Here is a 23220-nt window from a genome sequence, read left to right as displayed (position 1 = left end):
GTAATATGCTGCAGCTATATTATAATTGTAGTCAGGCACACAAGCCATAATAATGAATACAATAATATATAATTAGAAGTAAACACAAGTCAGTTGTGGCGTGCTAGGCATAGGCGTGCGCACGGGGTGGGCCGCGGCACGCCTGTGAGTCCTGCAGGTTCCCACGCGTTCCTGCAGGCACTCTGCCACCCCCAAATGCCCTCCGAGTTCCCCCCGAGTTCCCCCTGTCATGGGGGGGAGGGCAAGAGGTAATGGACCCCCCCCCCCCCGCCGGTCTCCATCTCAGCCGCGGCGAGAGAGCTGTGTGCTGTCTGCTTCCTCTCGCCGCGCGCCGTTTGCTGATGCCGGAGCCGGAATATGACGTCATATTCCGGCTCCCAGCTACAGCAGACAGCCCGCGCGGTGAGAGGAAGCAGACAGCACACAGCTCCCTCGCCGCGGCTGAGATGGAGACCGGCACCCGACCCACTGGACCCCAGGGACAAGTCCACGCCAGCACTCCAGGTAGGGAGGCTGGGTGGACAATTTTTAATTAAAAAAATAATAATTTGTGAGTGTCTCTGTGTGTGTGTGTGTGTGTCTAAGTATGTGTGTGTGTGTGTGTCTAAGCGTGTGTGTGTGTGTGTGTGTCTAAGTAAGTCTGTGTGTGTGTGTGTGTGTCTAAGTATGTCTGTGTGTGTATCTAAGTATGTCTGTGTGTGTGTGTGTCTAAGTATGTCTGTGTGTGTATCTAAGTATGTCTGTGTGTGTGTGTGTATCTAAGTATGTCTGTGTGTGTGTGTGTGTGTGTGTGTCTAAGTATGTCTGTGTGTGTGTCTAAGTATGTCTGTGTGTGTGTCTAAGTATGTCTGTGTGTGTATGTGGCAGGGCCGCCATCAGGGGGTGACAACCGTGACAGTTGTCACGGGCCCGGCGGCCCTGGGGGGCCCGGACTGCTCTGGCAGTCCTGGGCCCCACTTTCCCTCCCTGCACACATAGATCGCGAATATCGCGATCTATGTGTGCAGCCGCGGGCCCCCTGCTCCCTGTTACCGCAGAGGGGGCCCAGGCCTCCAGCCTCTTCTCTTCTCCTCCCGGCTAATAACTCTCGCGAGACCCGGTTGCCATGGCAACGCTCCGCGGGTCTCGCGAGAGTTATTGGAGGAGAGAAGAGGAGAAGCTGGAGGCCTGGGCCCCCTCTGCGGTAACAGGGAGCCGGGGGGCCCCACCATGCCACCGGACCACCGGGGATGGAATCTCCCCCCTCCCTAGACACAGGTAAGCAGGGAGGGGGGAGAAACAATTTAATTAATTAATTTTTTTTTGTTGTTGTTTTAAATAATGTTAAAATGACCCCCCCTCTCCCTCCTCATTGCAAATTTACACACACACTACATACACTGACACAACACACACACTGCATACACTGACACAACACACACACACTACATACACTAACACACACTACATACACTGACACAACACACACACTGCACATACCAACACAACACACACTGCATACACTAACACATCACACACTCTGCATACACTGACACAACACACTCTGCATGCACTGACACAACACACACTGCATACACTTACACAACCCACACTTTGCATACATTGACACAACACACTCACCGCATACACTAACACAACACACACTCTGCATACACTGACACAACACACACACCGCATACACTAACACAACACACACACCACATACACTGACACAACGCATACACTAACACAACACACACACCGCATACACTAACACAACACACACACACTGCATACACTGACACAACACACACACACTGCATACACTGACACAACACACACACACTGCATACACTGACACAACACACACACACTGCATACACTGACACAACACACACTCTGCATACACTGACACAACACACTGCATACACTAACACAACACACACTGCATACACTGACACAACACACACTGCATACACAAACACACACACTGCATACACTAACACACACAGTGCATACACTAATACAATACACACACTGCATTCACTAATACAACATGCACTCTGCATACACTACACACTAACACACTCACTGCATCCACTATACTGACACACACTCTGCATTCGCTACACATTACCACACTCTGCATTCACTACACTAACACACACTCTGCATCCGCTACACACTAACACACTCTGCATTCACTACACTAACACACACTGTGCATCCGCTACACACTAACACACTCTCTGCATTCACTACACTAACACAGACTCTGCATCCGCTACACACTAACACACTCTCTGCATTCACTACACATTAACACACTCTCTGCATTCACTACACATTAACACACTCTCTGCATTCACTACACTAACACACTCTCTGCATTCACTACACTAACACACTCTCTGCATTCACTACACATTAACACACTCTCTGCTTTCACTACACATTAACACACTCTCTGCATTCACTACACTAACACACTCTCTGCATTCACTACACTAACACACTCTCTGCATTCACTACACTAACACACTCTCTGCATTCACTACACTAACACACTCTCTGCATTCACTACACATTAACACACACTCTGCATTCACTACAAATTTACACACACACTACATTCATTACACTGACACACTCTGCATTCACTACACCCTAACACACACTCTGCATTTATTACACACTAACACACACTCTGCATTCACTAAACTATGCACACACTCTGGATTCACTATACTGACACACACTCTGCATTCACTACACTAACATACACTCTGCATCACCTGTACACACAGCATCCACTACACAAACATCCTGTATTCACAGTACACACACTACATCCACCACAAATTGAAACATTCTGCATTCACTATACACAGACACTGTGTCTAATACACACACTACATCCACTACAGACACTGCATCCACTAAACACATTTAATCTAGTACATACAAACACTACATCCACTACACAAACACACACTACATCACTGTACACACACTACATCCACTACTCAAACACACTCTGCATTCACTACACATTAACACTCTGCATTCACTACACTAACACACACTCTGCATCCGCTACACACTAACACACCCTCTGCATTCACTACACATTAACACACACTCTGCATTCACTACACATTTACAAACACTCTGCATTCGCTGCACTAACACACACACTACATTCATTACACTGACACACTCTGCATTCACTACACACTAACACACACTCTGCATTCATTACACACTAACACACACTCTGCATTCACTAAACTATGCACACACTCTGCATTCACTAAACTATGCACACACTCTGCATTCACTAAACTATGCACACACTCTGCATTCACTATACGACACACACTCTGCATTAACTGTACACACAGCATCCACTACACAAACATCCTGTATTCACAGTACACACACTACATCCACCACAAATTGAAACACTCTGCATTCACTATACACAGACACTGCGTCTAATACACACACTACATCAACTACAGACACTGCATCCACTAAACACATTTCATCTAGTACATACAAACACTACATCCACTACACAAACACACACTACATCACTGTACACACACTACATCCACTACTCAAACACACTCTGCGTTTACTATACACACTGCATCTGCTACACTAACACACTCTGCATTCACTGCACAAACAGTATCTAATACACACAAACACTACATCCATTACACACATTCTAATTCACTTACACTATACACACCACATTCAGTCCCGCATCATTGTCAGCGGACTAGGTAGGGCGTGGGCGGGCCCGGGACGGAGGGGTCGGGTGGGGGGGGCCCAGACCTTGTGCTTTGTCAGGGGCCCCAAAATTTCTGATGGCAGCCCTGTGTGTGTCTAAGTATGTCTGTGTGTGTATCTAAGTATGTCTGTGTGTGTATCTAAGTATGTCTGTGTGTGTGTGTGTCTAAGTATGTCTGTGTGTATGTCTAAGTATGTCTGTGAGTGTGTGTGTGTCTAAGTATGTGTGTGTCTGAGTATGTGAGTGTGTGTCTGTGTGAGTGTGTGTGTCTGTGAATGTATGTGTGGTGTGTGTCAGAGTATGTGTGTGTCTGTAAGTGTATGTGTGTGTGTCTGTGAGTGTATGTGTGTGTGTATGTGTGTGTGTACGCGTATATATATATGTGTGTGTGTCAGTGTGTGTGTGCACGTATATATACACGAGTGTATATTATTTTTTTTTGGGGGGTGGGAATCTTGGGAGAGTTCTTACACTTTATTCCCCAGGACTTGACCCCTGCCGGCAGGAGAGATCTCCGGATCTCCCCTGTAAGCTCATGCAGAGCCGGCACTATTTGAGTGCCGGCTCTGCTCTAAGCCTCCATGGGCCAGCGGGGAGATCTACCTCACCGGCCCACAGCAGCATAGAGGGAGGCAGGAGAGGACCCGGGGAGCTCTAGACAGAAGCTTTGCCAGGTTCCTCTCGCGAGATCTGAGCATTGCCGTGGCAACGCTCAGATCTCGCGAGAGTGAACTCTAGCCCCGCAGGCTAGAGTATTCTCTACACTGGACCGCCAGGGATGGCACATGGCAGCAAGGATCTCCCCTCCCTATCATAAGGTAAGAAGGGAGGGGGGATATTTACTACAGCACACACACAGCGCACATACAGCACCCTCACACACACAGCACACATACAGCACCGTCACACACACAACACTCTCACACACAGTACACTAACAGCACCCTCACACACACAGCACCCTCACACAAACAGCACACTCACAAATACACGACACAAACAGCACCCACCCACACACACACACACACACACATATCACACATCAGACAAACAGCACCCTCACACAGCACACTAACAGGACCCTAACACACCCTCACACACAGCACACTACCAGCACCCTCACACACAAACCGCACCCTCACACACAACACACTAACAACACCCTCACCCACATAGCACACTACCAGCACCCTCACACAGCGCACTAACAGCACACACACACACACACACACACACAGCAGTGTGTGTGTGTGTGTGTATGTATGTATATGTATATATATATATATATAAAACAAAACAAAACAAATATATATATATATACATACATGCGGTGTGTGTTTGTGCTTTAGGGTGCACACCCTAATGCAATAGGCTGCGCAAGCCTATGGTGCTAGGCCTGTAATAAAAGAGAGAAAAAGTTGATGTAAACAAATAAACTTTATGACATACACGTTACAAAGCTAAACCTTTAAATACTAATCTCAATTCATGTTCTGGTTGTGGTATATAACTGATATATGCTGCTGATTTCCATCGTCCCAACCAGGGCCGGACTGGGAAAAAAATTCGGCCCAGGCATTTTTCAATCACAGCGGCCCCCTGAGAAGGGGGTGGGGCCAGAGAGGGGGTGTTTTGTCATCACTAAGGACAAACACACCCCCTTTTAAAGTGAGCATGTTAGTTCAATGCGCAGAGCCCTGCTGCAGAGCTCTAGCATGAGAAAAAGGCCCTGTATTTGGTCTGCGCAGCGCAAGCAAATTTAATAACATGCTTGCGCTGTGTTTGCTTTTCACTTGTCTCTGGTGTCTCAATAAGTGGGATACCAGAGGACAAAAACACCAGGAAAGCATATCGTGCTAGGGGTGTAGAGAGTGGGTGCATAGGGGGCATAGTGTGTATTGGGGATGTAGCGAGTGTGTGCGTGCCGGCTTAGCTTCAGGCACCTCTCAAGATACCATTCACCCGCCTGCCGACACCACCAAAACTAGCACCACAGCCGCTTTACTTGGTATGTCAGAGGAGTTATTCACACATCCGTTTGAAGAAATGAGTGATGCGCAACCATTATTGCCAGAGGATGTAGATAACAGGGATATGTCTCAGGCAGGCAGCATTACACACATGGACGTACCGAGTGATGATGATGATGTTGTACCCGCTGCTGCTTCCTTTGCTGAGTTGTCAGATACAAGTGAAGCGGTTGATGATTACGATGCGTCCATGGATGTCACGTGGGTGCCCGCTCGGCAAGAAGAAGAACAGGGCAAAAGTTCAGATGGGGAGACAGAGAGGGGGAGGAGGAGAAGAGTTGGAAGCAGGGGGAGGTCGTCGCAAGGAGCTAGTGGCACAGTCAGACAGCATGCATCGGCACGCAGGGTCAGCCCGACAGCACGCCAATCAACACATGCTGTGTCCACCACCAGAATGCCGTCATTGCAGAGCTCAGCAGTGTGGAATTTTTTTTGTGTGTCTGCCTCTGACAACAGTGATGCCATTTGCAACCTGTGCCAAAAGAAACTAAGTCGTGGAAAGTCCAACACCCACCTAGGTACAACTGCTTTGCGTAGGCACATGATGGCACATCACAAACGCCTATGGGATCAACACATGAGTACAAGCAGCACACAAACTCTGAGTCGCCATCCTCCTCCTGGTCCAGCATCTTCAGCCACGTCAACCACTGCTGTCCTCCTTGCCCCCTCTCAACCATCCGCCACTCCGTCTCCCGCCTTGAGCAGTTCCTGCTCATCTGCCCACAGTCATGTGTCTGTCAAGGACATGTTTGAGCGTAAGAAGCCAATGTCAGAAAGTCACCCCCTTGCCCAGCGTCTGACAGCTGGCTTGTCCGAACTATAAGCCCGCCAGCTTTTACCATACAAGCTGGTGGAGTCTGAGGCATTCAACAAATTTGTAGCTATTGGGACACCGCAGTGGAAGGTACCCGGACGAAATTTCTTTGCACAAAAGGCAATCCCCAACCTGTACTCGATTGTGCAAAAGGAAGTAATGGCATGTCTGGCACACAGTGTTGGGGCAAGGGTCCATCTGACCACTGATACCTGGTCTGCAAAGCATGGTCAGGGCAGGTATATCACCTACACTGCACATTGGGTAAACCTGCTGACGGCTGCCAAGCATGGAATGCTTGGCTCTGCAGAGGAGTTGGTGACACCGCCACGACTTGCAGGCAGGCCTGCTGCCACCTCCTCTACTCCTCCTACTCCATCCTCTTCCATAACCTCCTCGGCTGAGTCCTCTTCTGCTGCTGCGTCTTGCTCCACATCAACGGCACCCCCCCCAGCTCCCCGGTACTATTCCACATTCCGGATAAAGCAGTGTCACGCCATCTTGGGTTTGACTTGCTTGAAAGCAGAGAGTCACACCGGACAAGCACTCCTGTCCGCCCTGAACGCACAGGTGGAAAAGTGGCTGACTACGCAGCAACTGGATATCGGCAAATTGGTTTGTGACAACGGAAAAAATTTGTTAGCGGCATTGAAGTTGGGCAAGTTGACGTGCATGGCACATGTGTGTAATCTGATCGTACAACGCTTTGTGCTTAAGTACACAGGCTTACAGGACGTCCTGAAGCAGGCCAGGAAGGTGTGTGGCCATTTCAGGCGTTCCTACACGGCCATGGCGCACTTTGCCGATATCCAGCGGCGAAACAACATGCCAGTGAGGCGCTTGATTTGCGACAGCCCGACACGTTGGAATTCAACACTCCTAATGTTCGACCGCCTGCTCCAACAAGAAAAAGCCGTTAATGAATATTTGTATGAACGGGGTGCTAGGACAGCCTCTGGGGAGTTGGGAATTTTTTTGCCACGTTACTGGACGCTCATGCGCAATGCCTGTAGGCTCATGCGTCCTTTTGAGGAGGTGACAAACCTAGTCAGTCGCAACGAAGGCACCATCAGCGACATCATACCATTTGTTTTCTTCCTGGAGTGTGCCCTTCGAAGAGTGCTGGATCAGGCCGTAGATGAGCATGAAGAGGAAGAGGAAGAGTTGTGGTCACCATCACCACCAGAAACAGCCTTATCAGCATCGCTTGCTGGACCTGCGGCAACGTTTGGAAAGAGGATTGTGAGGAAGAGGAGTCAGAGGAGGAATGTGGCTTTGAGGAGGAGGAGGAAGACCAACCACAACAGGCATCCCAGGGTGCTTGTTGTCACCTATCTGGTACCGTGGTGTTGTACGTGGCTGGGGGGAAGAACATACCTTCATTGACATCACTGAGGAGGAGGAAGGGGAAATGAGTAGCTCAGCATCCAACCTTGTGCAAATGGGGTCTTTCATGCTGTCTTGCCTGTTGAAGGACCCTCGTATAAAAAGGCTGAAGGAGAACGACCTGTACTGGGTGTCCACGCTACTAGACCCCCGGTATAAGCAGAACGTGGCGGAAATGTTACCGAATTACAACAAGTCGGAAAGGATGCAGCATTTGTAAAATAAATTAAAAAGTATGCTTTACACAGCGTATAAGGGTGATGTCACAGCACAACGGGAATCTAACAGGGGAAGAGGTGGAAGTCATCCTCCTCATCCTCCCATGACCACGACGGCAAGGACAGGACGCTTTAAAGACGTGTTGTTGATGGAGGACATGCAGAGCTTTTATAAGTCCTACGCATCGCCACAGCCCTTCGGGATCCACCCTCAGAGAACGACTCGACCGACAGATAGCAGACTACCTCGCCTTAACTGCAGATATCGACACTCTGAGGAGCGATGAACCCCTTGACTACTGGGTGTGCAGGCTTGACCTGTGGCCTGAGCTATCCCAATTTGCGATAGAACTTCTGGCCTGCCCCGCTTCAAGTGTCCTGTCAGAAAGGACCTTCAGTGCAGCAGGAGGTATTGTCACTGAGAAGAGAAGTCGCCTAGGTCAAAAAAGTCTAGATTACCTCACCTTTATTAAGATGAATGAGGGATGGATCCCGAAGGGACTGACACTGGGCGATACATTCGACTAAAAAAGGCCTGATGAGATGAGCTGCCTTGGGCTAAAAATGGTCCACACGCTGCTGTATTTTAGCTCTGAATGCCGGTTGACTTGCATGACTTTTCCGCCACCAACTAGGGTTCAAGCCGCAATGTTTTAGGGCACTTTCTGCCTGGGAAACAAACATAATTTTTTATGGCCGCAGCTACAGCAGCGGCTGCAACAATACCTAATTTTTCAGGCATGTATACATGCCTAATTTTTAGGCCCTCTGGTGCTGCACTGTGGCTTCAAAAACCAAACCAAAAAATAGGTACATAGTGACCCTATGTAGGGGGAACAGTCCCTATTCTGCTCCGAGTCAGTGTGTATCAGGGATCCTTAGGATAGGTGTCAATCCATACCTGCCAAGTGACCCTATGTAAGGGGAACAGTCTCTATTCTGCTCTGTGTCAGTGTGTATCATGGTCTCTGAGGACAGGTGTCAATCCATACCTGCCAAGTGATGCTATGTAGGGGGAACAGTCCCTATTCTGCTCTGTGTCAGTGTCTATCATGGTCTCTGAGGACAGGTGTCAATCCATACCTGCCAAGTGACCCTATGTAGGGGGAACAGTCCCTATTCTGCTCTGTGTCAGTGTGTATCAGGGTCCCTGAGGACAGGTGTCAATCCATACCTGCCAAGTGACCCTATGTAAGGGGAACAGTCTCTATTCTGCTCTGTGTCAGTGTGTATCATGGTCTCTGAGGACAGGTGTCAATCCATACCTGCCAAGTGACCCTATGTAGGGGGAACAGTCTCTATACTGCTCTGTGTCAGTGTGTATCAGGGGCTTTGAGGACAGGTGTCAATCCATACCTGCCAAGTGAACATATGTAGGGAGAACAGTCCCTATTCTGCTCTGTGTCAGTGTGTATCAGGGGCTTTGAGGACAGGTGTCAATCCATATCTGCCAAGTGACCCTATGTAGGGGGAACAGTCCCTATTCTGCTCTGTGTGAGGAGGAGGAACGGTAAATGAGTAGCTCGGCATCCAACCTTGTGCAAATGGGGTCTTTCATGCTGTCGTGCCTGTTGAGGGACCCTCGTATAAAAAGGCTGAAGGAGAACGACCTGTGCTGGGTGTCCACACTACTAGATCCCCGGTATAAGCAGACAGTGGCAGAAATGTTACCGAATTACAAGTCAGAAAGGATGCAGCATTTGCAAAATAAATTAAAAAGTATGCTTTACACAGCGTATAAGGGTGATGTCACAGCACAACGGGAATGTAACAGGGGAAGAGGTGAAAGTCATCCTCCTCCCCCCACGACCACGCCATATCTGCCAAGTGACCCTATGTAGGGGTAACAGTCTCTATTCTGCTCTTTGGCAGTGTGTATCATGGTCTCTGAGGACAGGTGTCAATCCATACCTGCCAAGTGACCCTATGTAGGGGGAACAGTCTCTATTCTGCTCTTTGTCAGTGTGTATCATGGTCTCTGAGGACAGGTGTCAATCCATACCTGCCAAGTGACCCTATGTAGGGGGAACAGTCTCTATTCTGCTCTGTGTCAGTGTGTATCAGGGTCCCTGAGGACAGGTGTCAATCCATACCTGCCAAGTGACCCTATGTAAGGGGAACAGTCTCTATTCTGCTCTGTGTCAGTGTGTATCATGGTCTCTGAGGACAGGTGTCAATCCATACCTGCCAAGTGACCCTATGTAGGGGGAACAGTCTCTATACTGCTCTGTGTCAGTGTGTATCAGGGGCTTTGAGGACAGGTGTCAATCCATACCTGCCAAGTGAACATATGTAGGGAGAACAGTCCCTATTCTGCTCTGTGTCAGTGTGTATCAGGGGCTTTGAGGACAGGTGTCAATCCATATCTGCCAAGTGACCCTATGTAGGGGGAACAGTCCCTATTCTGCTCTGTGTGAGGAGGAGGAACGGTAAATGAGTAGCTCGGCATCCAACCTTGTGCAAATGGGGTCTTTCATGCTGTCGTGCCTGTTGAGGGACCCTCGTATAAAAAGGCTGAAGGAGAACGACCTGTGCTGGGTGTCCACACTACTAGATCCCCGGTATAAGCAGACAGTGGCAGAAATGTTACCGAATTACAAGTCAGAAAGGATGCAGCATTTGCGAAATAAATTAAAAAGTATGCTTTACACAGCGTATAAGGGTGATGTCACAGCACAACGGGAATGTAACAGGGGAAGAGGTGAAAGTCATCCTCCTCCCCCCACGACCACGCCATATCTGCCAAGTGACCCTATGTAGGGGTAACAGTCTCTATTCTGCTCTTTGGCAGTGTGTATCATGGTCTCTGAGGACAGGTGTCAATCCATACCTGCCAAGTGACCCTATGTAGGGGGAACAGTCTCTATTCTGCTCTTTGTCAGTGTGTATCATGGTCTCTGAGGACAGGTGTCAATCCATACCTGCCAAGTGACCCTATGTAGGGGGAACAGTCTCTATTCTGCTCTTTGTCAGTGTGTATCAGGGGCTTTAAAGACAGGTGTCAATCCATATCTGCCAAGTGACTCTATGTAGGGGTAACAGTCTCTATTCTGCTCTTTGGCAGTGTGTATCATGGTCTCTGAGGACAGGTGTCAATCCATACCTGCCAAGTGACCCTATGTAGGGGGAATAGTCCCTATTCTGCTCTGTGTCCGTGTGTATCATGGTCTCTGAGGACAGGTGTCAATCCATACCTGCCAAGTGACCCTATGTAGGGGGAAAAGTCCCTATTCTGCTCTGTGTCAGTGTGTATCAGGGGCTTTGAGGACAGGTGTCAATCCATATCTGCCAAGATAGGGGGAACAGTCCCTATTCTGCTCTGTGTGAGGAGGAGGAACGAGAAATGAGTAGCTCGGCATCCAACCTGTTGCAAATGGGGTCTTTCATGCTGTCGTGCCTGTTGAGGGACCCTCGTATAAAAAGGCTGAAGGAGAACGACCTGTGCTGGGTGTCCACGCTACTAGACCCCCGGTATAAGCAGACAGTGGCGGAAATGTTACCGAATTACAACAAGTCGGAAAGGATGCAGCATTTGCAAAATAAATTAAAAAGTATGCTTTACACAGCGTATAAGGGTGATGTCACAGCACAACGGTAATCTAACAGGGGAAGAGGTGAAAGTCATCCTCCTCCTCCCACGACCACGCCATATCTGCCAAGTGACCCTATGTAGGGGGAACAGTCTCTATTCTGCTCTGTGTCAGTGTGTATCATGGTCTCTGAGTCAATCCATACCTGCCAAGTGACCCTATGTAGGGGGAACAGTCCCTATTCTGCTCTGTGTCAGTGTGTATCAGGGTCTCTGAGGACAGGTGTCAATCCATATGTCATGGTGTCAATCCATATGTCAAGGTGTCAATATGTCATATGTCAGGTGTCAATCCATATCCATTGTGATTTAGGAATGTTAGGTGATTTCTGCCCTTTATGTATTAAAACCAGACTCTGCATCAACTGTGTAATTTTCCATGGGAGTTTTGCCATGGATCCCCCTCCGGCATGCCACAGTCCAGGTGTTAGTCCCCTTGAAACAACTTTTCCATCACTTTTGTGGCCAGAAAAAGTCCCTGTGGGTTTTAAAATTCGCCTGCCCATTGAAGTCAATGGCGGTTCGCCCGGTTCGCAAACGTTTGTGGAAGTTCCCGTTCGCCGTTCGCGAACCGAAAATTTCGTGTTCGCGACATCACTAGCTATAAGACATAATCATCGCACTTATGACAAATCATGGCTTGAACTATCTTGCTTTGCATGTAATGTGTCTATCTCATATATTAGTTTCCCCTTTTACGTTGCATTACTGAAATAAATGAACTTTTGCACGATATTCTAATTTTTCGAGTATCACCTGTATATATTTTATTTTATTTTATTTCTGCTTGTGTTGGTTATGGTATCTCTATGCTCATTGTTGGCAATGAATAACCAAATATCCTGTGACTATTTTATCATCCCTTTGGGATAGTCGTTCTATGAGTAAATCTCTAATGCTTGAATGCCAATTTCCCACAGATGTCAATTGTAGAACTATGATGCAGTTACAATCCAATCCTGTGTGTAGGACATATTATAATTGCCTATATTGTGATATTTACATTCTATTAGCACATAAACCACACTGTTTATTTATGTATGATCAAGCTTATTTACGGTATAAAAACCAAAGAAAAAAGTTACTTGTGCTCTATCCCAAATACCAATGCATATAAAAATAAGTGGAGGTTTTTTAGTACTACTCCAATGGTCATTAAATTGTAAGCTCACCTGCCACTTTAAGGCAAAGCCTCTTAGGCTAGTCCTGCACAAACAATTCACCTTGCTGTTTATTAGCAAGAAGGCAAAATCTCTAATGAGACAGAGGAGTATCTTTCTAAACCCCTTCACACTTATTATACATTAATAGAGAACACATTTGGTGGGTGACAGCATTGTAACATTGCTGTGATACAAAAGCAAACACAAATTTACAATTAAGCCCTGCGCTCAAACTTCCACTATTCCTGTGTTGCAGCAATTACTATAGTGCACATATACACAAAATATAATTTAAAGAAAAAAGTTACTTGCACACTATCTCAAATCCATATGCACATTTAAATAACTGGAAGTTTTTTTTAGTATCAATCTTATGGCCATTCAAGTGTAAGCTCACCTGCCACGTCAAGGCATTAGGACTTCCTCGTGATAAAGCATTGTCTTTATGCTTTTCTGTGGGGGTTTCTCTGATGCCACAAGAGGCCGTCTTAGTACTGCAATGTAAACATTGAGTTTCTCTAAAACGGAAATGTTTTATATTGCAGGACTAAGGGGGTTAGGGACACTGCAACCAGGCCACTTCAATAAGATGAAGTGGTCTGGGTGCCTATAGTGTCTCTTTACAGGAGAGCCTGAAATAAAACTGTCAGACCTAAACTACAGGATTTTATTTTTAAAACACATGTATAGGGATACTATGGTATAGAACAGAACAACTACAGCTTAATATAGTTATTCTGGTGAGTATAACATGTTCCTGTAGGCTTGCTAATTTAAACACTGACTTTTTAGAGAAAAGGCAGTATTTACATATCTGCCTTGGGACACCTCTAGTGGCAGTCACTCAGACGGCCACTAGAGGTGCTTTCTGGGTCAATGCTGCACAATGTGCAGTACTGAAGTACAGTTTCACCACACTCTAAATGGAGGCGCTGAACGTTTCTCATAGAAATGCATTGATTTGGATGTGCGTTAACCTCCTATGGGAGAACATTGGATTGGCTAAGAGCATCAAGTTTGATCTCAGCTAAGGGGCGAAGCGTGGGCAGGCCAGCAACAACTGCACTTGTGCAGCACTGAAAAAAGTTAAGTAAATAACTTTTTTTTAACTGGAGATAAGGGGGGCCTGGGCCTAAACAGCTATTCAGGACTATAGTGTCAATAATACATTTGTGTTCACTTAATATTAAAGGGTAGTATTGTTTATTTGCCAGTTCATTCCTTAAGGCATTGCACCTCAATGATGTCATATTTGGAAACCAGTATCTTAAATGTGGTTTCCAAATCTGGCCTTCATTTTCCTTCCAGCTTCAAAATGTTATCATAGTTTGGCTGCCATCTAGTGTGCATACATTGTAAAAGGATTCAAATGTATTTTTATTCCCGCAACCAATGTTTGTTATATTTGTTATTACTAGAGGTATTAATAAGAGCATTGTGATCACTTATCAACCTATTAATGGCAAGGGGTTAGCAATTTGTTTTTATCATGACTCTCCTTTTGAAATAATCTATCAAGAAAAGGTTAAGACAAAATAAACTGTGCAAAAGGATTTCTAAGCAGTAGACATAAAAGCCTCCAGATAATTTTGTGGGGGCATGAGAGGGTACAGATCCTCTCTAGTCACAATGTACTACCTGTTAAGATCATAAGCTTCAGACTTGCATAGTTACTTAATTCTGTCTGATCTTTTAACAATTGCGCCACAAAATTCGCATTTAGGCCACCCAACAGGCCCACTGTTTGTGTGGTATCAGAAGAACTTTATTTACTTGTCTAAACATGCTTGCTCAGCACTTTGAGTGAAACTGAGGGCATTTCAGCCCATACACAAGTGTTTCAGCAGAGCTCAACATATCGGAAGCCCTAATAGGCTGCCCTACCATGCATCGTGCCAACCCAGTGCACATTTGGGTACGTTGTTTGTGTTGCTAAATTCTTTACAAACATCCTCTCCCATTATCGTACCTACCAAGTTTGACAAGTGTGAAGGCTTTACTAATTAAGCAAGTTGAAACAAATAAAGGAACTGGTTAATTTCTTTACTACGGCACTCTGGTACACAATTCCTGGCATCCATAACTTGGAATTGTCTATACAAGATTTTTTTAGTACTGCAAAGTGTTGTTTGCAATTAGTCCCTCTTTGGAGTCCCAGGTAGCAGAGGCATTCCCTTTCATCCTGTCCCACTCACCCGGGAGGGCTTAATATGACAGGGTGAGTGTGACAGGGCTGGACGGTGAATGTGACAGTCAGAGAAAAGGTGAGTGTTACAGGATTAGGTTAGTTAATGTTATAGGGTGAGTATGACAGCATGAAGGGGGGTGAGTGTAATAGGGCTGGGAGGTGAATGTGACAGTGTGAGTGTGTGAAGAGGGTGACAGTGGTATAGAAGGGGGTGACAAAGTGGAGGGGAGTGATAGTGTGTGTGAGTGTGTGTCTAGGAGGTGACAGTGTGTGTATGTGGGGATAATAGTTTAGAGGTGGCAGTGTGTGAGGGGGATGACATAGTGTGTGTGTGTGGGGGGGTGACCGAGTGTGGAGGTGAGTGGCAGTGTGTGTGTGTGGGGGTGACAGTGAGTGGAGGGTTGTGGATATGTCCTACTGGGGGAGGGGGTAATGTCACGATACTTACCCAATCAACGCTGCCTATTCTTGCTCCCTCGCAGGTCATGAGTGTCGAATACACCGGTCGGTCACATGGTCTGCTTCCACATGGCAATTTAAACACTGCCCACATGTATGGTGCATCCTTAAGTGCCATACGTTTGTGTAACATGATTACTAGTTCAAAATGTTTGCGTCACTCAGGCGACCTTGTTTCCGCATGTTTTGGAATCGTAATGGTGACGTTGACCAGTCAGAGTCTAAGTAATCCTATTTAATCCTGTTTTGTCCCTAGTTCTGTGCCATATCATGTTTTCTGCCTTAGTAACTGATTGGTGCTTTCCTTGTGTCACTTGTTTATTTCTGGATTTTAACCTTGACTAGTTTAGAGGAATTTTGAGCACCTCTGTTTTCCTGACCCGGCTTGTTATCTCGATTTCCGTCTATCTGTATTTCCAACCTTGGCTTCTTTATTGACTTTTTCTCTTTCTTTGTTTATTAAATTAGGTTATGCCCCTCTAAGGCCTGGTTTCTCCTTTTTGGGTTTCCATTTTCTGCATATTTTGGCATACTACTGGGGAAAGTATGTTAGTAGTAGTTAATAACCTTGGAAGCATGTAAATTATTGGGTTCCTGGGCATTAAGTGAGGTAATTAGCTTCCAATTGCCTCTGTAGTGTTTTGCTAATAATATGCTTAATTGAATAGCTAGGATCTTGTGTTAGTTCTAAGACCTAAGACACGACATTGTATATATGTAGTAAAAGCAATGTATTATAATACACTTTTTTTTCTCCACAAAGGGGAACAGGAGAATATTTTTTTTCAATTAATAGGGTTAGCCTCTTAATATAAGTGCACACAGAAGTATACTTATATTACTTGTAGTAGGCAGCAATGGCTACAGGATTGAGCAACCCAAATATGCAGAACAAAAAAAAGCTTCCTGTGCATTAAACTAGTACCATTAAAATGCAAACCAGTCACCAACGTGTCTATTCACTTGGTCTGTAGCTCTTATTATTCAGTATTATACATTTTCAGTTTTCTTAAGGTTACACTTACATGTAGTTTTACTTTTATGGACCAGTCTCCAGTAGGAGGATTATCACTTAGATGGAAGCTCTTTGATGCAACACCCAAGTCAGTTTCCTCTTCAAGCCACTGCTCAATCAAATTCCCACTGGGATCCTTGAAAGCAAAGTATGTTATAAGACAGCATTACCAACATTATTCTACAGTACTTGATGTAAAAAGTGCTAATCCTCCACAGTATATCAATTAAAGTTCGAAGTTAGATCCAACAAGTATTAAACACAAAATTAATAAATAAAAATAATAAGCATATTAGTGTGATTCAATAAGCCATTGCAATAATTAGTTATTGCTTGTTAAAATACGTTTATGGTATTTAAAATCATTTATTTTCATTCTTACTAATAAGTAAATTCTAATAAATACCAAGATACCCTTGTATATTACTATACAGATTTTACTATACAGATTTTAAACAAATGTGAAACAGAAATCTGTATCTGGTGGCATGAATTAATGCCTTTTAAATTCACCATCATACTCGATCAGATAAGTTCACACTGCTGGTCTGAACTGATATCCTTATGGCATATCTCTCAATACAGGCAGGTATTAAATCGGGGCAGGTAGTGTAAGAGCCTATGTGGTATATTGGTGATGACACTTGCGCCACTGGAGATGGCAATAACAAGCACTTCCATTTGAAAAGGGGTTGGGGCAAGCAAAAGAAGGTGCATGTCAATCTTGCACTAATGCAGTAAACAGTTTGTAGATAACACTCAAATTGTATGCACTTTAGAATGTTAATTTGGTGACCAATTAAAGTGAGCCTGCAGCATCTAAACAGTTTTCTGCATACCATCAGAAAAATGTAACAAGAAAATATATAAATCAAATGTATTTGGTGGGAACCTCCACAGCACATTATATGTCGATATATTTATATGTTGATATATTCAAATATTGCTTGTATAGTAGTGCTTGTATAGTAGTGATTATGTAATGCCAGCAAGGCTTCTGTCCGTCTTTCCCAGTTCTGATCAACTAGTTAGTAAGATCATACACATGTAAACACCAGAGATCCCATCGCGAATATATATACATTGTTAGTTTACAGTAAATTTCACATTTAAGGCCAGAGTGGTTGAATGGCAAGCATAGCTAATTTTGAGAATGTTTTCAGTGTCTATTTTCGCCTAAAATTTTAAACTCACCTTGAGTAGGTAACGGTAAAGATATTTTTCTGAATTATGATGGTGACATGGGTTAGTTGTGCTACACATGATAGGTAAGCTATACTAACAGGAAGCGTAAAATAGGTAGAATATCGCTTGCTGGCTTTATCAAGGGTAACCATTTATAATAAATGCAGTGTGAATTTGGTCTGCAGACACAAGTGTGAATCTACAACTGCCTATTACAGAGTAGAATCGGAGAACAAGTTTTCACTTGCACTAGAGTAATCACTCTGGATGTAACCACCAAACATTATGTCTTTATTTTTATTTTATTTGTTAGATTCAGTTTTATCTTTGAACACCTGGCACATTGTGATTTATACTTACCTCTAGGAAAACACTTCTACATATTAATATGTACATTTTATAGTATCTTTCTAACCCCCTTTCCTTCCAAAAACTGTCTACTTGAGTTGGACTGTATTCAGGTTCTGAACACCCTACATGGATTTTTTACAGCCTGCCAAGTGGATTTTATGACCATTTAAAAATGTTTTTTTGCAATCAGGCTGCATTTTTAGAAAGCTGAAACATCATATTCTTTATGAACATCCAAAAGAAGGATATTTGCCAATTTATTTTACTATTTCTGATAGATTTACTGTATGTGACAAAATGGTATTATTTCAATACCTGCCTGAAATGGCAGATGAAGGATAAAATAAAGCTTCTGTGAAATTACATAAATATTTTTTTAAAGCATCATCAAACAGGAACTTATACTCAATTTTTTTTTTGAATCCTTTGTCCATCCATGTTTCACATATGTGGTAAACTATTCTTAAAATAAAAACAGATTAGTGAAGGGATTATTAAACCCAAAACCAGGCCTCGAACGTTCCCTCTTTTGGTAGCACAGTCAGTATTTTAGGGTCCTGTCCTGCTCTAATTCAATTCCCTGGTGTTCTGCATCTCACCAGTCCCAATTCCATACCTGCCAATGCAATACATTTTTCTTATGTTTTCCTGTACTGCGTTTGATATCCTCCTTTTGTAGGTCTCCATAATTCAAACTACAGGCTACCGTATATACTCGAGTATAAGCCGAGTTTTTCAGCCCATTTTTTGGGCTGAAAAACCCCAACTCGGCTTATACTCGAGTCAAGGTCTGTATTATGGCAATTTACATTGCCATAATACAGACTGGGGGGAGAGGGGGGCTGGCAGAGCTGTACTTACCTGTTCTGCAGCTCCTGTCAGCTCTCTCCTCCTCTGCCGGTCCGTTCAGCACCTCGGTCAGCTCCCAGTGTAAGTCTCGCGAGAGCCGCGGCTCTCGCGAGATTTACACTGGGAGCTGACAGAAGAGCAGAACGGACGGCGCAGAGGAGGAGAGAGCTGACAGGAGCTGCAGAACAGGTAAGTTACAGCTCTGCCAGCCCCCTCTCCCCCCCACTGAACTGCCACTGGACCACCAGGGAAGGAGAGCCCCCCTCCCTGCCATATATCAAGCAGGGAGGGGGGACGAAAAAAAATAAAATAAGAAGAAATAATAAAAAAATAATAAGAATAAAAAAAAAAATAATAATAACAAAAAAAAGGGGTATAAGGACCACTTTGGGATGGGGGGGGGTATAAGGACCACTATGGGAGGGTGGGGGTGGGTTAAGGACCACTATGGGAGGGTGGGGGTGGGTTAAGGACCACTATGGGAGGGAGGGGGGTATAAGGACCACTATGGGAGGGAGGGGGGGTATAAGGACCGCTATGGGAGGGAGGGGGGGTAAGGACCACTATGGGAGGGAGGGGGGGGATAAGGACCACTATGGGAGGGAGGGGGGGATAAGGACCACTATGGGAGGGAGGGGGGGGATAAGGACCACTATGGGAGGGAGGGGGGGGATAAGGACCACTATGGGAGGGAGGGGGGGATAAGGACCACTATGGGAGGGAGGGGGGGGATAAGGACCACTATGGGAGGGAGGGGGTGGGATAAGGACCACTATGGGAGGGAGGGGGGGTATAAGGACCACTATGGGAGGGAGGGGGGGGATAAGGACCACTATGAGAGGGAGGGGGTGGGATAAGGACCACTATGGGAGGGGAGGGGGAAGTAAGGACCACTAGGGGAGGGGAGGGTAAGGACCACTAGGGGAGGGGTGAGTCAGGACCACTGGGGGGGGGGTGAAGGAACACAGGGGTGGGGAGGTAAGGACCACTGAGGGAGTAGGAGGGGAAGTCAGGACATATGGGGGGGGAGGGGGCGGCAAAAAATGTTTTGCCTACGGCGGCAAATATCCTTGCACCGGCCCTGCACACACTGCATTCACACACTGCATTCATGCACACACACACTGCATTCATGCACACACACACTGCACTCATACACACACTGCACTCATACACACACGCTGCACTCATACACACACACATACGCACACACTGCATTCATTATACACACACTGTAAATAAATATTCAATTAATATATTTTTTTTAGGATCTAATTTTATTTAGAAATTTACCAGTAGCTGCTGCATTTCCCACCCTAGTCTTATACTCGAGTCAATAAGTTTTCCCAGTTTTTTGGGATAAAATTAGGGGCCTCGGCTTATATTCGGGTCGGCTTATACTCGAGTATATACGGTATGTGTCTATTTATACCATAAAGTAAACATTTACAGATGTATTTAATAAAGTGTGAACTGATGAGCAATCAAAGAAAATTCACTGTATATTTCATTTTTTTTCTGTCAAAATAGCTAAACAGAAAACACAAGTTTGGACATATTTTTTTTTTTTACTTGGCTGCTTTGGCCTGATATGGGAAATCAATAGTGAACTAATTTCGGATTCCTGATAATCCACTTCAGTGAAGAACTATGAATATGTCATTACTGACATGAAGACAACAAAATCAAAAGCTTCTATTCATATTAAACCACTAGGAGGAATTATTTGACTTTTAAAACATAACTTATCATTGAACACACTGAAGCAGACTGCAATCCTCCACTTTAATACAAACCACTGCACTGTATTTTTAACATATGCGGTGCTTAATAATGATGCATGTATTTCTACTTACCGAAATATGTATGTCAACGGTAGAGTTGTAAGGTTTTAAGTCAACAGACATAGCCAAAATTCGAAGTTTCACTTCTTGGGCTGGTTTATAAAAGACACTGTTTGTTTCAATGAAGACAGAAAAGCTCTTGGATTTAAAACGAAGATGTGTATGTTTGGAAAATATCAAGTTGTTGTCAGAAAATCCTTTTACTTGAAGTTCATATTTGCCTTGAACACTTTTCAATGGAAGCTAGACAAAAGAAAAAAAAAATATATATATATATATATATATATTGCAACAGACAGTTTTACATTGTGATCTTTACAAAAATTAAATTGAAATGTCTTTAGTTTTGTGAGTTATGTCAAGTACACTGAGCAGCCTCAACATTGTAACGACCTACCTAATATTGTGTAGGTCCACCTTGTACTGCCAAATCAACTCTGTGTTGAGGCATGGACTCCACAAGACCTCTGAACATGTCCTGTGGAATCTGACACCAAGACATTAGCAGCAGATTCTTTAAAGGACCACTATATTGCCAGGAAAACAAACTATTTTTCCTGGCTCTATAGTGTTAATAGGTCCCCCACCCTCATGGCCCCCCTCTTCCGCTGTGCTGAATGGGTTAAAACCCCTTCAGCCACTTACCTTTCTCCAGCGCCAGGATCCCTCAGGGCTGGGGAACTCTCCTCCCTCTGCCAACGTCGGCGCCGAATGCACATGTGCGGCAAGAGCCACGAGCGCATTCAAACCACCCATAGGAAAGCATTTCTCAATGCTTTCCTATGGACGTCCAGCGTCTTCTCACTGTGATTTTCACAGTGGGAAGCGCGGAAGCGCCTCTAGCGGCTGTCAGAGAGACAGCCACTAGAGGCTGGAATAACCCTCAGGGAAACATAGCCGTATCTCTGAAACAACTATGTTATCAGCTGCAGGGTAAACACTAGAGGGACCTGGCACCCAGACCACTTAATTGAGCTGAAGTGGTCTGGGTGGCTATAGTGGTCCTTTTAACCTGACCCAGTCATCTAGCACTATTTGGCCCTGATTAAAGTCACTTAGATCTTTTCGCTTTCCCATTTTTCTACTTCAAACAAATTAAATTCAAGGTATGCCAGGTGTCATTGTATCAATATATACACTTCACCTGTCAGTGGTTTTAATCTTGTGACTGCTCAGTGTAATTGTCTATTGTGGTATATTTAGTATACAAAATAAAGCAACCCATACCATAGTCTCATACATTGCAATAGCTTTTATAGGAGAGATTGCCATTCATCTATTGTTATCAGTAGCGTCTTGAGATATATAACAGTCTATTCGGACCTGTATTATTAACTCAATTTCATCTCAACTCAGGCAAGTCCCGGGGGGGTAGCTCAATGAATATTATTATTTTTTTTTCTGAAGTACAGAAAGTTACTTTCAGTATAGGTCCCTAGCTATATAAACAAGAACTTGGTTAATAAACTTAACGGGTACCTGTTGCCTCACTGGAATTTATACCTTAAACTAAAACAATGAAAATTACCAACTACTGTTAACCTTTTTTAATGAAATACTTATTTTTCTTATAAATTGTATTAAAGTGTTTCAAATTACATAACAATCAATATCAGACAAGGCCAATCTAGGGCACACATTGCAAGTGAAGAGGAGAAATATTGTTAAATTTCTCCTCTTCTCTGTTTGCTTTTTCTGTGATGACTGTAACATACAAATGACAGAGCTTATAACAATGATTTCCAAGGTGCCAAGTTTGATGCACACAATTGAAAGATGAAGAGGGGTGGATTTTTAATTTTCACAAAAACATCCATATTGTTAGATGTAAGAATATGTAAATAATAAAACAATATAAAGAAAATCTAAAAAAGAAAGTGACAGTTCACCTTTAAGTCAGGATATAATCTGTTGAAACCTGTATACTAACAAGTTCTAACCAAGTTCAGTGATCTATAATTTAATAATGAAGTGAGCACGGATGAGTTCAGCTGTAAACAATAGTGTTCAGACTGTGTTTACTTGAGATTTTATGGTTTTATCTGTGGGACTAGAGATATTGACAAACTTTTCAAGTGAAGTCTTATTTTAAAAAAGTAAAAAATGTTGAGTAATAAATAATATGGAATATTTTCTATTGTTAAAACACTGAATCTGAATAACACCTCATTGAAAAAGATTTATGAACAACTTGTGTTTAATGAAACTGTGAGTATGTTTTAGGGTCCTTTCACATCAAGTATCAACACAGTATCAACACATGTACATTTTACATGTAAGTCATGTAAGTTAGTACAACAGTGCAGATGTGCTCAGAACATTCAGCTCTTTCCAAAACTACTACT

The 23220-nt window shown here is 44.3% G+C and overlaps 1 protein-coding gene across 1 annotated transcript in view; it reads right to left on the bottom strand.

Annotated features, from left to right (window-relative positions):
* The window catches only part of CD109 (CD109 molecule), a 188010-nt gene that overhangs the window by 145517 nt on the left and 19273 nt on the right, over positions 1–23220 (bottom strand). The window contains exons 4-5 of the mRNA XM_063442994.1: positions 20888–21118; positions 16657–16782 (exon numbers count right to left, since the gene is read on the bottom strand). Of these exons, the coding sequence (XP_063299064.1) occupies positions 16657–16782; positions 20888–21118 (357 nt within the window). The remainder of the gene's footprint in view (positions 1–16656; positions 16783–20887; positions 21119–23220) is intronic.

This window comes from Pelobates fuscus, chromosome 2 (assembly GCF_036172605.1).
Source record: "Pelobates fuscus isolate aPelFus1 chromosome 2, aPelFus1.pri, whole genome shotgun sequence".
Classification (NCBI taxonomy): Eukaryota; Metazoa; Chordata; class Amphibia; order Anura; family Pelobatidae; genus Pelobates; species Pelobates fuscus.
The sequence above is the reverse complement of the archived record's forward strand: the minus strand, read 5'-3'. Positions and strand labels throughout refer to the sequence as shown.